This window comes from Pseudonaja textilis, chromosome 6 (genome assembly GCF_049901715.1).
Source record: "Pseudonaja textilis isolate UNSWEBS1 chromosome 6, rPseTex1.2, whole genome shotgun sequence".
Taxonomy (NCBI): domain Eukaryota; kingdom Metazoa; phylum Chordata; class Lepidosauria; order Squamata; family Elapidae; genus Pseudonaja; species Pseudonaja textilis.
Window position 1 is genome coordinate 22789540 of NC_141995.1, and position 18409 is coordinate 22807948.

Genomic DNA, 18409 nt, shown 5'->3' on the forward strand with positions numbered 1-18409 from the left:
CAATGTTAGTATTTAAAAGCTTACTCAGATTCTAAAAGTTCTGGCATTCAGTTCGGTGTAGTGATTAAGGTGCGACTCTAGGCATGTGGCTGGCTGGGTGCCCAGTCTACCATACAAGTTGTTGTTATGGGAAAAAGGAGGAGGGAGGAGTATTAGATATGATCACTGCCTTGAATTACTTAACAAAATAATAAAGGCAAGATAAAAATCAAATAAATACATTTTCTGTGATACAAGTAACATACGTTTTCCTCACGTACTTGCAAAAGATCATCCTCATAATAAATGCTTTCTCTGCCATTTCATACAGAAAAGCATGATGATACCTACAATCTGCCCTCATAAATTACATAAAATATATTGCAATGATTTAATAGCTCATTTACTGTATTCTGGTGGTGTGGCTGGTATACTTGTAATCTGATCATGATCACACCCTGGTGGTAAAATCTGGAATGGTTTAAGATGTCAATTAGAATCCCCTCTAGTGACTTGATATTATTCCAAGGCAACCTTCTTGGTTAAGGTAATTACCAAAGTAAAAAATGAAGATTTATGACATGAAACAGTAGTTAGTGCTTGCTTTTGTCCAATATAAGAACAACAGTGTAATTTCCCTTTGAAAAATTAAGGAAAATATATTTTTATTCCCATTTGATAATTAGGAAAACACTTTGTTTTTTTTAAAAAAATGCAAGTAGATTTTTTTTTTCAAAGAAAGAGGGCATAGTTAAACTTGCAGTGTATGTGCCGGGAAAAAGAGTTGTGCTTTTCATTCCCTTCACTCAGTTAACCTCAAACCAGATTAAGATATTTGCAAAAAATGTTTTCTTATATTATCCCAAAGAGACATTGAATTGGATCATCGTATCTTACAGGTGGAATGCAGTCATCAGAACCTCAGGGAGAGAGGAAACCCAAAGCCAAGGCCTTGTATGATTTTCATGCAGAGAACATAGATGAACTTTCTTTCAAAGTAAGCATATTTAAACATACAATTCTGCAGTGATAAAAACATTATATTTTATCATTGTGAAAAATACCATCCTGAATTTCTCCTGCAGCATAAAAATTAGGGAAATTGTTGCAAGTGTTTATTATGGGTTGACAGTAAGTTTCTTCTTTTTTATACTGCAAAAAATTGTGTTTGAAAGAAGAGTTGAACAACCTATACACAAATCCACTGTTGGATTTAAGATTATCTTGATTTTACTGTGATGTATGAAACAGCCGGAACACAGTTTACACTGTTTCTGTAATGAACTGAATGCAACTGAAAAGTGGGCTGATATTCTATTATATTATTATAATCCATAAAAAATACTTTAGTGAAACTTAGCCACTTAATTTATTTTTCCCTAAGAAATTATCTAACTGCAAAGCTTCTAGGTATCCCAAAGAATATAAGGCCTACTTTGATTTTTTTTTCTTTTGACTTATTAAGGCATTTCGTTGTCTAGCATAAAACACTGTTTTCTTATCAGTTCTTTTGATCTGATATAAAACTAATTCAAAAATGAACGAAGTATCACTTGGGAGAAGAAAGAGTACAGTTTTAAGAGTTAAGTATGTGTGAAGAATATTATAAAAAAGAAATAATATTGGTTGCAATTTTTGTTTCAACAGATTGGTGATATCATAACAAGTGTACAATCTGTAGATGAAGAATGGATGAGTGGAGAATTACAAGACAAATTTGGAATATTTCCAAGGAATTTTGTCCAAATTCTACATCTTTCCTAAGGTGAAATCCAATTCTGGAGCATTGTTTTGCAAGTGAATACGCTGGAAGAAAAGCACGTTATATTCTGTGCAGTGGAGAAAGACTGCTATCTGTGATCATTTTATCTAGACTATCAAATGCATTTTTGCACTATTTTTGTAAAATGTTTACTAGACTGTACAATATTTTGTTTTTAGTTTATACTGAGCAGTCCCTGGGCAGAAGTTTTTTTTTTTTTTTTTAAAAAAAGAGGAATACAAAGCCTTATTATTTAAACTTGGTGCATTTTATATTCTTTCTGTGGGGATGCAATGGCTCAGAATTAAAGATGCTGAGCTTGTCAGCTGGAAACCTGACAACCCGGGTTTGAGACCCGAGTGCCATGCAACAGAATGAACTTCTGTCATCTTCTCCAGCTCCTGCCCATGTAGCAGTTTGAAACCATGCAAATGTGAATAGATAAATAGGTACCACTTCAATGGGAAGGTAACAGTGTTCTGTGTGCCTCAGCATATAGTCATGCTGGCCACATGACTATGGGAATGTCTTCAGACAACACTGGCTTCCTTGGCTTAGAAACAGATATGAGCACAGCCACCTACAGTTGGAAACAACTGGGTAGGGGAAACCTTTACCTTTACTTTTTATTCTTTGTGCGACATCCAATTAATTATTAAACACTGCTCAAATGGTTTTTTTTTTTAACAATACATATCCCACGCTATAGTTTGCTACTCAAGTTTTCAGAAACCGAAATGTTTACCATATGAAAACATTAAACCCTGATACATAAATAAGATTGTCACGGTAAAAGAAAAGGTTTTTTCTTTACTTAAACCAAGTAAGTTAAGTTGTTTAAAAATGCATCAATTACTCTTAGTCTGGATTGAAGTATCCCGAAACAATTGGATGATATTGGATTTACGTGCCTTAGACTAGGAAGACCATTATGTCTGTTTGATCCAGTTTTCTATCCTAGTTACTAATAGCTCTCCAGGATCTTTCAAACGGTGCTGAGTCCCAACATTTGTTGCCTGATCTTTTTTAATGGATAAATGCAAGATATATATACAGTAAAGCTGGGCAAAGCAATTGAAGAAGACATTGCAATGTTGAACAGATATAAAATGCCTGCTTTGATTAAGTATCCACATTTTTGCAAGCCTCATACTATACATGCACACGCTTTAACACTGCGCAATCCTAATGAATAATAATTGCATATGTTTTATGATAAGAAAGGCTGGTAACTTTTCTTAGTACTTTCAGTAAATAAAATTACACACATAGAAATTTCTTAGTTTTTGCAACCAATGGACTGTGCTGTATCATAATCTTAATTTATCTAGAGTGACTTTTCAAAGATTCATCCTCCTTTTTAAAGTCTGATATCATTTTGGATCTTTCAAATTCTGTAATGTTCCCTATTGCCTTATTCTTATCTAATCTACTGTTAGAAATTAAGTGTGTTCAGAAAACTATCTATCTATCTATCCATAAGTGATGGAAGAATAATTTTCACGGGTCTTGCTGCCATGACTATCTCATAAGAATAGATATTATTATAAACTTGTACTACAGCCTGTATTGTCTTGTTATCTCCATCTCCTCAATCTTCAACTTTATAAATGTAATTTAAGGTAAAAAATGAATCTTAAAATTAAAACTTTTAAGTCCCGTTTTTGCCCTATATTTCTTAAGATTACATTCTATAAAAATGCTCTGATTTCCTGTCAGTTTTACCAGGAATTAATATTATATGTTTATAAATCTGATAGTGGTGAAAGACCTAAAACATCGATCCTCCTATTTCTCAAGACTGAGTAAAAAAGCACACCATATCCATTTTCTTTCTCAATACCAATATTGCATTTTGACTTTTCACTGTGTGGCCTTTATGGAGGGGTGAAATAGTACTTAAAGCACACACCACTGTCACAGCCTTGGCTATAATTGTTGGAAACCTTACTTTTGTGCGTAAAGCACAGCTAACAAGAATAAATAATGAAGGTTTGATAGCAAAACAATCTTGTGAATAAACCTAATCCCAAAGGATGAAAAAAAACAGACATTCTTTCACCGGGCCCTGTTTTTCCTCCGAACTATGCCCTTTTGATAGTAAGGTGGGGAGGAAGCATGCAGGAACAGCTTCTCTTTGCAGACCTCTTACACTCTTATTTTCCAGAATTAATAGTTAGCTGCTAAGCCATAAAATACATAGCAGGCTGTAATTCAGAAGCCAGCCTCTCATTCTGATAAGCAGGGCTGCTGCAGTTATTTCTGGCTTGCAAGGAATCCTTTGACCACAATCCACCCATGCATTTAATTACGGCCAGATTTTAAAACCAAACTACAGTTTGGTTTGAGGTTTGACATATTGTGCAAATCGAATTTTATTTTAGAGGACAAAAGCAATGAAAATTTTGCTTTTGATTCAATCAATGTGTTGCTTATTCATAAAATTGTAGTTTCCTATTTTAATTTCTTAAAACTTCCTTTATACATGCTTTCTGTTCACAATTTAAAAACTGGAGGAAAATACACCTTTCCAGGTAATTAACTTTGAATGTTATCTTGTTCCCTAGTTGTGGTCTTACTTTAAGAATAAAATACTTCCATGATATAAAAATAGTTAAAATTCAGCTTTCCATTAAGATGTAAGAGCTGAAGTACATGAAAATAGTATTATTACCATCAAATACAGCAATGTGAAACTGCTTAGTTGAAGGCAAAACCTATTATTCACAACAGCAACCTTTGTTGCCATCTCATATTTTGCTGTATTTTTTAGGAACAATGGACCTTTTTTGTTGTATGTCAGCTGCAGTATTTAGGCTTTTGAGGGTCATTGCAAGTGCTAACTGAAAACCACTGTGTACCAGACTGAATGCAATGCTTGTTAAAATGACTTTTATAATTTTTCTTACTCATATATTTTCAGATTTTGTATTTTTCCATATTCATTCTCAACATGTAATTTTCCAGTGACTGAAAAATTGTTTTGTTACTAATGAAAATGCACTAATTTCTACATTAGTAGTAAATATGGCTTTTATATTTATCATTGTTTAAAGTAAGCATTCACCTGAGCAAGCTTCGTTATCTTACCAATCCATGTATTCAGATTGCCAAATACAGCTATTTCACTTGAAGAGTGCCATCTAAAGGGCTTTTAATAGTGTTAGTAACATAGATAAATACTAATGACATTCCCATTTAAATAACTGGCATCAGTTTCTAGATTGAGGCCATAAAGTATTATAGATCACATGCTATAAGATTCTCAAATGAATATAAGTACAGCAGTTAGCTGAAAATACAAATACTACAATATGTATATACAGTATATAAGTGTGAACCAGGATATTATAGTAGCTATTTAATCTCCACATCAGTTTAATGAATTTTCTTCAAAGATTACACAAATCTATAAAAATACTTTTGCTTCAGGAAATTAATATTAATTAAAATGTTGTTCTTCGGCTTTGTGGCATATCTGTATACATAACCAATAAATGTGTTTGTTGCAAACAATGAACAGTGCAAACTGGAATGAAATTTATCATTAATTATTGCAGTTTTTAAAAACTTCAATTAAAGGAAATTTTCTTCCATTTGATTTGATGCGTTTAAATTTTACACATTCTCTAAGTCTTGAAGTGATTGGGAATCAAAGTTCAGAACAAGTAGCTGACAGATTAATGACACCCAGGTAGCACAGAGTATTGTGTGCTGGATTCGCCTTTCTCTACTTATGAAGCTTGCTGGTCAACTTCGGATTCATGGCCTCTCTTAAACCCAACATAGCAGTTTTGGGGAGGGGAATACTTAATTGGAAGTATTATGGATGAGCTCTTGAACTTTCAAAAAAAGGATAAATGCAGTAATTAAGGTTGTGATTTTAAAAGCTGTCAATGTGAAATGGAAATTCTCCATTTCTCATCTGTATGAGGCTAAAGACACTATTTGAATATAGTGTAAAATAAACCCACTGAAATTGGTTTACCGTTTTTTTTTTAATTTACCTTGAAAATGTTTTTGAAACCTGTTAATTACGAGCTAGATCCTCACAATAGATACAATAATAAAAAATTTCAGTACTTTCTTCTAGAATATTTCATCTCCCTTCTCCTTATTACCAGTTTAGTACTTCTTTTGGAATAAGAGCGGACACTTCCTTAGCTCCTGCTGGATGTTTTATACAAACTCATCTCTTGGTTTAGAATGCTTGTTATAACCTATTCTGATCATGTTTTAAATACTTTTTATTCAATATTTTTTCATAGAAGCACCGTAGACTTGATTAGGCTAAGCTAAATGAAGGAATTTAGCTGAAAATACTTAAGTCTATTGGAATGAAGTTTAAATGTTTCTTGCCCTCCTTCAAATATGCAAAACCACACGGCATACTACGTGAAGGCTTTTGCACTGGAGTAAGGAACAAGGTGACTGGAGGGAAGTGTCTTAATCTATCCAGAATTTCTTATCCATGAATTTTCAGGAATCCAGTCTTCTACTTACTTCACAACATTCAATAGCCATACATGTCTACTGAACTTTTGTGTGTGTGTGCTGTCAGTTTTGACTCCTAGCCGCTGCCTGGACGTGTCCCTGTAGCTGTTTTCTTGGCAAGTGTTCCAGAAGTAGATTGTCACTGCCTCCCTCCTTGGATTGAGTGTATAACTTGCTCCTCACTGGGCTGGCCTCATGTCTAAGGTGAGACTACAATTCTCTTGAGTTCTGATAGATTTAAATCCTCATTTAAAGTGGTGAGGGACGTGCTTGCACTATAGCTTGTAAACTGTGTCCCCTATACTCTGGAATATTCTCCCATCAGAGATGAGATCTGCCTCCATAAATGGACTTCCGGAAGAGACTAAAAACTTGGCTCTGCTGCTTGACCAGGGGCCCTGCTATATTGGGGGCAGCTGACAAGGAAGAAGAGTCTTACTCCCAAGGCTGCCCATCATTTAGTTTATTAATCCTTTTTTCTATTTTTTTTTACACTTAAACTTTTTAATTGCAAGCTACTCAATAACTGCTTTATTAGTGAAATGGACAGCATAGAAATTTACTTTCACATGACTAGAAGGGGTCTCGTCACAATTACAATGCTCTAATAACTAAAAGTCATAATAAATTATATGCAGATTATCTTTAAAAATATTTAGCATTGGTGCAATATTACCTGGATCTTAAAAAAAAAAGAAACAAAAAAAATTGGAAGTAGCTTGAATGTGTGCTTTTTACAATGTTACAGAATGATATTCATCATTACCCAAATTGTAACACTTGTGTGAAATAAAATATAAATCTTCACCAATTCTAGTTTCATCAGTGGATCAACTGGTAGCTGAAGTAGCTTTGCAAAATTGTAGCATGAATGCAAAATACGAGTAACTATTCCATAAAAATGCACATTACCACACTATTTATATTAAGTCTTTTATTTTGTAGCTGATTTTTAAACAGATTCTTGTACAGGGGGCTCATATCCATCAGCTCGTTCTACTTTGGCACCGGTTTCATCACCAGATGGTTTTCCAGCACCACCACCTTCACCATGCAGTTCCATCAATTTGCCCACTAGAAATAATTAAAAATCTAAATTAATATATTTGAAAATTACATTTTAAAGGAATGGCGCTTTATTTTGTATTAAAATATTCACTTATTAATTATACACCTTACAAAAACTAGTAAATATCCTTGTGTTTTATGGGAATGTCAGCGTTAGGATAAAGTAATCATTTCTTCATCTGGGACCGAAACAAAGTGTCATCATTCACTCCCATTTCAAATAAATATAATCAATGTTAACACAGTATTTTCAGTGACAGATACTTACATTCAAACTTGGGCTTCTTGAGCATTTTGACTTTGCGAACATAGACATCATGAAGGGGGTAGATTGATTGACATGCCTTTTCTATGTCTTTACCAATGCTGTCTGGAATCCTACAATCATAATGAAATATTTCATTTTGAAGTCTCCAAACTAAAAATTAGATTAACACCCAGCAGAATTACAAGTGACTGTGGCATTCACAAAGAAACTTCAATGTTTATGCACAATTTCAATAAACAAACTATGTCCACACAACACATTCATACAAAGCAAAAAAACCAGATTATGTATTACCCCAGCACGAAGCAAGGCAATGAGAATGGTTTCATTCTATGTGTGGCTGAATAAAATATTAAGAAAAAATGTGCACATCTTATTACACCAGAGATCTCCAAACCTGTTAACTTTTAAGACTTGTGGACGTCAACTCCAATAATTCTCCAGCCTGGGAGCTGAAGTCCACAAGTCTTAAAGTTGACAAGTTTGGGGACCCCTGTATTACATCTTAAGATAATTTATTTGGTCTTGGATTAGAATGTTGTGGCATTGAAACCAATTTACTTATTTAATTAAATCATTGCCTTGGAGAGAACCTACTAAGTTTACCCATATCTAATCTTATGGATTATCTCCAGAAATAATATATATTTTCACTTCTTTAAAAGGGACACAATTACTCAGAACATTACAGAATCTAAAAACACTTTTAAAAATATAATTACAACCATAACGGAGCCAAAATTTCTATTGTTAAGCGAGACATTTGTTAGGTGGGCTTTCTCCCATTTTATGATTATTCTTGTGAATCTTTGCTGTTGTCAAATTAGTAACAAGATTATTATGTAAATCCGGTTTGCCCAATGATGTTGCTTGTCAAGAAGTCACAAAATGTGATGACATTACACCTGGACACAGTAACTGTCATAAATATGAGTCAGTTGCCAACCATCTGAATTTTGATCGTATTACCTAAATGAATGCTGCAATGGTCGTAAGTGTGAAAAACGGTCATAAGTTGTTTTTTCAGTGCCATTGTATCTTTGAATGATCAGTAAATTAACTTGTTAAGTCAAGGACTACCTGTACAAATTCTAAAGTAGCATGGCACGGAAAACCATCTTACTAAACATAGTTTAAAAAAAAATCCACCTACAGTTTATTGACAACTTCTTTCAAGTCATTTGTTTGCACTTCACGTGTCATGATTTCCACCATTTTTTTGCGGATTTGGCGGACCTGTTGGTGCTGAGCATAGGAAGTCTTGCGAATCTGGTTGGTTCTTTTCTTGGTGAAGCCAACACAGAAAAGGCGTAGAAGATACCCATCTGTCGTTTTGACATCGATGTGGGCTTCAATCATAGTCTGGAACATTGTAAGAGTTACAGATATTTTAACACATCAAATTACTATGTCTGGATGAGACTGCCTACTTTTAAAGCATTTACACAAGATAACCATGGTTCAGAGGAATTCTTGCAAAGTACGCTTAGGAAGCATTCACATGTATACCAGAATATAGAGAAGAACTAAGCAAGATTTTTGGAAACTTTTTAAAGTACTGGTTCTGATGATATATGAAAAATAGCCGATGAACAATCATCACCTGACAGTTGTAATTTACTTGCCTCCATCAACAACAACATAATTCCGATTTTCACTGTTCAGCTTAAATACATACCAATATTTATACTAACCTGCCATTTCTTAACCATTGAACACATTTTATCCCGTGTGAGGTCCATGCCATGAAAGTTTGTGAGGCAGTTTTTCCCCTGGACATCCTCGGTAATCAGCTTGAATTTACGGAAGGCAACTTCATCATTCTGTAGGTCAGCAAGGCTTACTTCAAATACACGGCCTTTCAGTCCATCAGAGGCAATTTCTATAAATATTACGGTTAGCATGTTTATAAAAATACACCACTGAGCTATGTATCACTTTCTAAGATGTATTTCAAATGATCCTCTGCATTCAAAGTAATTACAATTGCAACATATAATTGTAAGCCACCAAGAATTGCTTTATAAAGTGAAAAAGGCAGCATATAAATTCAATAAGTATAGGAATATACAGTAAAATGTGTAAACAAAACACAATGTTTAAAACAGTAATAAAAATGGTATTTGATTAGAGTTTAAGACTTTCAGAAATATACCATAACTTAAAAGCCAGCATTTCTTATTTTGGTAACTTACTTGTTCCCTGAGTCCTGGTAACCAACGTCTTTCCAATGTTTCGAATATTGAACATTGCTGGAGCCTTGACATCATACCAGTCCTTCTTTGAGAAAGGGTCAACCCTGATTTTCAAAAGAAAAAAGAAAACATTCAGAAGGGACTTTTACCTATTTTCCAGCTGATCCAAGAGCAGCTTGGAGTGCCACCTTTTTTCTGGTTATATTTTAGGAAGGCTTGAATGAACCCCCAAGTTTTAAGTGAAGCAAAAGTCTCGTAGCTTTACCAAGCATCATTTTATACACACAAATCACAAATAGGATGATCCAGAGCGGAGGACCAGAAAACCATTTCCCGTGAATATTTATTTAAAAGCCATGCACATCACACTATCATGTTTTTTAAACAGATACCAGGTACATACTACCACATGTGGTTAAAAAAAACAAGGAATTTTGGTGAAAGATACAGAAGTGGTTAGAAGAAATGGTTGGACATGTAGAATTCAAACCAGAATTATTTTTGCGAGGAATTACAACAGACGGATATACTAAGGGGTCAATATATTTAATATTACACATCCTGACAGTAGCGAGAATGGTATATGCCCAGCAAGGGAAAAATGAACACGTACCATTAGAAAGGGAGATTATAAAAAAAATACTGGCTTGTGCAGAATCAGATAAATGTTAGAACTAAAAAACAAAAGGGAGACAGAATATTATGATATATGGAATAGATTCTATCAATAGTTGAAATGGAAAGTTGGGAGTTGGAACAGGAAAGAACTAGGCTAAAAAGATCAGGAATGTGATACTAGATATGTACTACATATATGTACTAAAATGAGTATACCGGTCAAGAGTAATTGTTAGTAATGTATAAATAGTATATATGCTATTTATTCTTTATTTTAGTGTGTATGGCGAAGGAAACACCAGGATAGCCATACCGTATTGGATATTTTTATATGCTAATAATAAAATATATTTTAAAACATAAAATAAAAGCCATGCACATACACTGTCATCTTTTTCCAGCCCTAAGGACAGGGGTCTGAGCTGGCTGGGAACTCTGGGAGTTGAAGTCCACAAGTCTTAAAAGCGGCCACGGCTGGAGAGCCCTGCCTTACTTAGGACATTAGGCCTGCACTCTTCTTGCTGCCACTTTTCGAAAGCATCCCTCTCTGCCTCCATCACCCATTCCCCAATCTGCACACGAAAAACCACCGGAGCTTTCGGCCCAAAGACGTGGTGGCCCCATCAGATCCCTTTGCGTTTAATGTCTCGTCGCCGGGACACCAATGCGCGCGGCCCCTTTAAATTTAGGCAGCTGGCTAAATAGACGGGAGGGTCCATTTCCTCGCGCCCATTGCCTGACTTTGCGAGGGCCCACGCGCGGGGTTTCTTTTGCCGGAAGCCGCCATGTCAGCACCTTTGGCCGCTCGCTCCCTCCCCTCCGCAATCCAGTCAACATCGTCGGCATCCGACACTCCTGGGCCGCGAGTCCCCCTCCGCCGCAGGGCTATCGCCCCAACGCTTCTCCCCGGGAGCCACTTACACTTTTTTCTTGGCGCCTTTCTTGCCTCCTTTGGTGAGGCGCTTATTCTTCCCGACCGCCATAGCACCACACCAGGAACCAAAGAGACCGGAAATCGGAAAGAGCGCGATATTGCGCGAGAGCCGGGTCACGTGAGTGTAACTTCCGCCTCTTTTGAGGAAAAAAACGCGCTCGGCTTTTTTTCTCAATCGTTTGGCGCTAAACCACAGCGGCCCCTGGTGGGAGTTTCCCGATGTTCTGGCTCAAGGGTCTTCAAACTTGGCAAGTTTAAGACTTGTAGACTTCAACTCCCAGAATTCCTGAGCTAACTTGACTGGCGGAGGAATTCTGGAAGTTGAAGTCCACAAGTCTTAAAGCTGTCATGTTTGAAGACTCCTGTCCTGGCTCGATGATCATCACGAGCCGTCAGCATTTAGGGGAAAAAAAGTCAAGGGTCTCCAAACTTGGCAACTTTAAGAGTTGTGGACTTCAACTCCCAGAATTCCTCAGCAAGTCATGCTGGCAGGCCAATTCTGGGAGTTGAAGTACACAAGTCTTAAAGTTGCCAAGATTGGAGACTCCTGAAATAAATAAACCCCATACAGTGTGTGGGATTAGCATCGGAAGACATATTCATAAAAGGGCTGCCACAGAAAACTTACAGCATACGTGCCCCATCATGCATGGGCAATGACAAACATACATGTTGAGGAATGGATACAATTTGCTGTCACAGTTGCAACCTGATGGAATATACCTCAAAATAATATTGAATTAGCTTCATACCTGTGCTTTTGCTATGTGGTCGGGCTTAGTTTTGGGGGAGGAAAATAAGGGGCCGGGGGATTCTGCCTGCCTACCAGCATCCATCAGTATTCATCCTGTCAGTGTGTGAGAAAGCTGAGGGCTGTTTGGAAACTGAAATGGTATTTGTTGTGTGAGCAAGAAGGAGACAGCAAGGTGCATAGGAGTGGCTTACCTGAAACTGAAACTCCTCTCCTCTGCTTGTGTTTTGCATTTGGAAGAGATTTCTTTTCAGGTGGGGAGGGAGAGTAGAACTCCTTAGCATCAGAGCCTGTTAACAATAATATATGAAATGCTAATGCTCTGATGGTCATTTCAAAAAATCCTTTCTTAGTGAGCACCTAGAAGCCAAGAGGAACATACGTGCCAAATTTCAAGTTTGTAGGCTTTATGGTTCTGGAGATTTTGTGATGATGTGTGAGTGGTATTTCGCTCTTATATACTGTATATATATATATAGAGAGAGAGAGAAAAATTTATGTTTTACAAAATAATTTGTTGCAAAAGCAACTGCCTGACAAGGCTTCTGGATTGGGGCTGAAAGGTGAAAGCAGAAGCAGTATGCTCCATCCCATAATTGGATAGACCAGGTTGCCCTCATAGACCGGTCCCACTAAAAAAAACAAACCTTAAATCTCAAAATAGTAGTTGACTTTTCATATGCTAAGTGCTTGAATTTTGATCATGTGACTTTGGGGATGATGCGACAGTCGTATGTGTGCAGACGGTTTTAAGTCACTTTTTTCAATGCCATTGTAACTTTAAATGGTCACTAAATGAAAAGTTGTAAGTTGAGGACTACCTGTGTTGTTATTTTTATATGATTCAATAAATCTAGAATGCATCCATTTTAATTTTTAATATGCTAAATATTGTTAAATATAACTCATAGAAATTATGGGGTCCTCCAGAATTTTTAAAAGTGGGAAGGGGTCCTGAGAACAAAAAGTTAAAACAATACTGATTGTTGCAATTTTATTAAGGTGGATACTGCAAGAGACTTAAATCCTCTGTTGAGGTCAAGGTATATTATGTCCACAGTATTTCCTCAGTCCATTTAACCAATAACTTTGTCAAAATAGATGAAGTTAGTCTGTTACAACTTGTTTTAATCATTATTATCTGAAAAGGAAGGATATGGAGCAGAGTTACTAGTCTGATGAAATTTTCTAACCTGACATACCAGAATTTCTGGAGGATGTTTAGGAAGATAGTTACTGATTTCTTGGAAGTAGCAATGCCTAAAACAATGGGGATCAGTTTTAGTTGCTTGAATTACATGCTCTTCAATTAACATCAATAGAAAGTTTATAACCATTTAAATATATATTTCACATAACAATATATAGTTGGACTTCAATATTATAAGCAAGGTGTATTCACAAAAATGTTCAAAGGTGATATTGTTTTATAACAAACTATAATGCTTGCACTCACAAAACCATCCAAGCCTATCTTGGCTTAGTGTGCTTTGTGAACCCAGATTGGTATCAGCTTATGGTTCAATATGTTTTCTAAAAATAAAAAACTCAACTTTACACTCTGCTTCACAGGTATAAAGGACATAAAACAGTTTTGCTGTTGATCATGTCCATTCTCAATAATTTGACCTGTCAGTTGGACTCACCTCTGAACAGGCAGGTTTAGTTAGGATTATGCAGTACAAATAGCAAGTTATCCAAACATTCTACATAGGAAAGAAAATATCTATAGGCATCTCTATGAACTGGAAAAATAAGGGTTTCTGTTTACCTCTCTGTTTTTTTTCCCCCTGTGGCTATTATTTCTGTAGCAGTTCAGTCATACAGAGGCATTTATATATATATGCTTACGTAGCCACACTGAATCAAACTCATGAGCCTGATTTATGTTGGGGGCTCCATGTTGGATCTAGCATTTATGTATTGAGAGAGAAGATGTGTCTACTAAATCATTTTTTGGTCACCGTAAGCTATTTGGCACTGTTTGCAATTGCAAATGGAGATCATATGAGATCACAGGGTACTTGGCAACTGGTCATAAATGTGAATTGATTGCCAAGCAATTGAAATGCAGTCTTGTGTCCAGGGGGGTCTGGCATGATGTTTTACAATGGCTGGAAGTGTTTTATGGGCTCTAAAACACCAATTCCAAGGCTTATGATCCTAAATGGTCTTTTAGTAACTGATCATACTCTTTAAGTCAGCTGCCTGTATTTGACATTTATTTTATCAAATTATATTTTTCTCCCAAGACAGTGCAAATATCAAAAGGTGTAACATATGTTACCTTGTGATAAGATAGGCAGCCAACATATTTAATAATGAATAAATAATAATGAATATTCTAAAGGGGCCAAAGAAGGAGAATTCCAGGAAAAGGAAATAATTAAAAATATGTTACTAGCCAACCATTAATAGAAAGTACAATATAAGTCAGAACAATATAAGATTTAGAAAAAACCAAATCTTCCCTCATTAGTAGATGCATATTTCTTTAAAAATATTATATCCCCTGTATATTTTTATTTTCTAATTTCCTTTCTTTTAAAATTTATGCATTTTTATTTATTATATTTATTGTATTTATTTAATTTATATTGCTGCCTATTTGCCCATGGCGACTCAAGGCGGCTTACACAATGTAAAACCATATTTAAAACAAAAAATAAAAATAAAAAACAATAAAACTAATAAAACAATCAAATAAATTAGTAAAGTACAATAGAACAAAATTTGGGAAAACGAACAAAACAAAACAAAACAAAAAATAAAAAACCAACTCCCACCCCCTCTCCGACAACAGCAGATCACAGTAGCCATTGGATGGGCTCCATTCCTCTCGGGGTTCCCCAGGCTCGCTGGCAAAACGAGGTCTTCAGTGCCTTTCGGAAGAGTGCTAAAGTGGGGGCCATTCTAATCTCTGGGGGAATGATATTCCAGAGAGAGGAAGCCACCATGGAGAAGGCCTTCCTTCTGGGTCCCACCAGGTATATCTCCCTCAGGGTGGGACCTGCAATATTCCCCGACTCCTCGCTCTAATGGGTTGGGTAGATGTGAATGGCAAAAGATGTTTCCTCAGATAACCCGGACCCAAGCCATGAAGGGCTTTAAAGGTGACAACTAGCACCTTGAATTGCATCCAGAAGCAAATCAGCAACCAATGTAAATCCTGCAGGAGAGGTGACACATGTGCACACCGGGGTCTGCACAAAACCATGTGGGCTGCTGCATTTTGCACCAACTGGAGCTTCTGGATGCTCTTCAAGGGCAGCCCCACGTAGAGCGTGTTGCAATAATCAAGATGGGAAGTGATCTGGGCATGAGTGACTGTGAATGGGGACTGCTGATCCAGAAAAGGGCGTAACTGGTACACAATCCACAGTGGCGCAAAGGCCCTCCTGGCCTCTTCGAACAGGAGTTGTAAGTCCAATAAAACCCTCCTGGTTTTGTATACTATTTTGTATACTATTAATAAAAGCAAAAACAATTCAATACTATATATATCAACTTCTTTTATATTTCAACCCACCCAATTGTAGTTTTTAAAACTTGAAAAAAATTGTTTGTACTTGAAACTGCCAATAATTGTGATGTTTAATTTCTTATAAACAATGCGATCTGAGGACAGTAAAATGCCTAATTTTTTGCTTAGTAATAAAATATCAATTCTATTTAAAATGTTAGCAATTTTAATTAGAAATTGCTACATAAATTTTATGATGCTAAAACATATTTTAAAAGTCTACTGTGATTTTTCATAATATATTTGCCAGATGTAAGATGTTAATAAGTGTTTCATATGCAGGATATTCTCCAGTTTTATAAAGTAAATGGATATAGGCATATAAATTTAATAAATAAATAGTGAAATGTAACAGAAAAATAGGGACACATAAAACCTCTAATATACTATTTGAAAGTTAGAACTTTCAATATAGTATATATGTCAGAGTTCTGGGATATTTTTAGATGGTGAACTTCTATTTCTAATCCTTTGTATATCCTTTTTTCCCTTGTTGCTGTACCAGGTACAAGTAGCTCATGACACTAATCCAAAAGACAGAGGAGATTTTTTGTGTCATGAAACTTGGTGTACACTGCAGTATAGAAGTAGAATCAATACAAATCAGGTTAAGCTTCTGTGTCAACATTCATATCATTCCAGATGTTCCATCAGGAATAGCTCTTCAGGGCAAGAAGCAACTGCAATAAGAAATATGGGCATTTGTTCAGTTGCTAAGGCTTGTTTGACTCTTCGCGATATGCCTTAGCAATGCTTCTCAACCATAGCATGCCAGGCACCTCTGACCTCCACTGTTTCCTGGAGTTTGCCCACATTCATGACCACTATTTAAGCATCTCATCTTCTGCTCTCCTCTTTTTGCCTTCAATCTTTCCCAACCTCAGGATCCTTTCCAATGAATCCTCTCTTCTCATTTGGTGGCCAAGGTATTTGAGCTTCAGTTCAGTATCTGTCCTTGCAAAGAACAGTCAGGGTTAAGTTTGTTTTAAGATTGACTGATATGATCTCCTTGCAGGTTAGGGTTAGGGTTAAGAGTCTTTTCCAACACCACAATTTGAAAATAATATGGGCATAACAGTCCCCATTATGGTACCATCCTATTTGTGTTGTTTTGGTTCCCAGCTTAGCTTCATATTCCTCCCTTGAAAAATAGAAATGTCAAATGTGATAATAAGGAATATATCTGTGACCTATTTTACCTTCTATTATACTAATAATTCATGCATTAATTGTTCATGTTAGTAGACTTTATGAAATTGCTTTTTAGTAGCGTCATTAGTCTGACATTGTAATCAATCAGAATTCTCAGAACAGAGTACTTATATAAAACAGTGGTCCTATAATGTTCATATGGAGATTTTGCTTTGAAAAATTTACAAATACAGGAAATTATTAAGCATCTTCCATATTACACCAAAGAATTATTTGTCTATCCAGATTAACAAGCTGCCATCCATGTTAATGAAAGGAAGGCATAATAGCATTCTGATGCCAGACCATTTATGCCCTTGACCATTGGTGAACCATGAATCAGCCATGAATATGGAACCATAGTTATTATATTTTGCACATTAATAATTCCTTTTTTACCCAAATATTAATGTGAATACAATACTCTTTTGTTTTGATTTCTTGACCTATCAGTGTAAACCTCGAGAGGATTCATTAATATCTTTTCCAGAGACGTTATGATTGGGAGGCTTTTGGTATAGTTTTTGTTTTTGCCAACCCTATAAATACATTTTATACATCTTTCAGAAACATTCTTTCAATGTAATCCTGCCCAAAATATTTTTCCTTTTTTCTTCCTTTGTTTGATTATTTCCAACTGAAATGTACAATCAGTCTTTGATTGTAAATAACAAATGCTGATAGAAATTAAACAAAACATACATACATATATACATACATACATTGTGTGTGCCAGATAAATGCCAGGTGATTTTGAATCTTAGTGGTTGTGTGAATGAAGAATATCCATTGTGCAAAGAACCATGGTCCACATTGATGTTGTATGAATCTATGTAAGACAAATGAATAAAGATGCCCTTGAAGTATGTTAAATTAAGAAAAACAATGTACAGTAGCAATATTGTTTGGAAGACTATATTATATGTGACCTGTTTCATTAGCCACCCAGAGATATTTCCTTATTTAAATACAGTGGTACCTTGGTACTCAGCTGCTTTGAAATTCATCTAATTTGGTACTCAATGCATTTTGATGCGAAAACATACTCATGGTTTGTTTCGTACTTGATGCACAAGCTAAAACTTGTTTATGCTGGCTACTTTGTTACTCACTACGTTATTCCTTAGGGGAAATATTTGTTTGGTACTCATTGTTTTTGGTATTTATCATGGTTCCTGAAACCAATTAACAATAAATACCGAGGTACTACTGTAGAGAAACAGAATGACCATGGGCGGGCAAAAAAGCAGAATGAGCAGGAACAACTTGTTACTTCCTGCCAGCTTCTCCATTTAGTTGATTTTCCTTGTGGGAAGCTGGCAGAATATCGAAAACCAACCAACCTCCCTCCCTCATTTAGGATTAATGGTGTCTGGTGGGTTTGGGAAGGGTGGGCTTTTGAGTCAGGATGGATGCATGAGAGGTGCTGTGCAGATCAGGGAGGGGATGCGAGGATGTGTGTAAGTTGGAAAGGGTGCGTGGGAGTGTGGAACAGGTGCAGCATGGGTTGGGGATGAAGTGCAGGGGTGCGATGTCTGTCAGAAAGGGATCGTGGGGTGTGCAAGAGAAATATTACCACTATAATATTTAATGATTTACACAATGTACTAAGCCATGGTTCAATCA

The 18409-nt window shown here is 35.9% G+C and overlaps 2 protein-coding genes and 1 non-coding gene across 9 annotated transcripts in view; 1 reads left to right on the forward strand and 2 right to left on the reverse strand.

The window, feature by feature from the left end:
* Window positions 1-5257, forward strand: part of SH3D19 (SH3 domain containing 19) — a 62296-nt gene extending 57039 nt beyond the window's left edge. For all 7 annotated transcript variants that reach the window (XM_026698139.2, XM_087936047.1, XM_026698141.2 and 4 more), the window contains 2 exons: window positions 879-976; window positions 1627-5257. In XM_026698139.2, coding sequence (XP_026553924.2) covers window positions 879-976; window positions 1627-1743 — 215 coding nt within the window. In that variant the 3' untranslated portion in view covers window positions 1744-5257. The remainder of the gene's footprint in view (window positions 1-878; window positions 977-1626) is intronic.
* A 1897-nt stretch (window positions 5258-7154) lies between these two features.
* Window positions 7155-11391, reverse strand: RPS3A (ribosomal protein S3A). The gene is made up of 6 exons (XM_026698142.2): window positions 11306-11391; window positions 9767-9870; window positions 9266-9453; window positions 8725-8933; window positions 7572-7681; window positions 7155-7309 (listed from the first exon to the last, which is right to left on the reverse strand). Exons 1-6 carry the CDS (start codon window positions 11365-11367, stop codon window positions 7188-7190), a joined length of 795 nt encoding a protein of 264 aa, XP_026553927.1. The 5' UTR covers window positions 11368-11391; the 3' UTR covers window positions 7155-7187.
* LOC113434888 (small nucleolar RNA SNORD73) lies at window positions 7447-7513 on the reverse strand. The gene has a single exon (XR_003373866.2). It is a non-coding gene; the product is annotated as a small nucleolar RNA SNORD73 (small nucleolar RNA).
* Window positions 11392-18409: the final 7018 nt, after the last annotated feature.

Excerpts from the sequence above, each read along its gene's own strand:
- RPS3A (XM_026698142.2), bottom strand. The coding sequence starts at position 11,367 with ATGGCGGTCGGGAAGAATAAGCGCCTCACCAAAGGAGGCAAGAAAGGC. Across the intron at positions 9,871-11,305 it reads AAAGGCGCCAAGAAAAAAGT|GGTTGACCCTTTCTCAAAGA; the intron begins GTAAGTGGCTCC and ends TTTGAAAATCAG. Across the intron at positions 8,934-9,265 it reads CAATGGTTAAGAAATGGCAG|ACTATGATTGAAGCCCACAT; the intron begins GTTAGTATAAAT and ends ACAATGTTCCAG.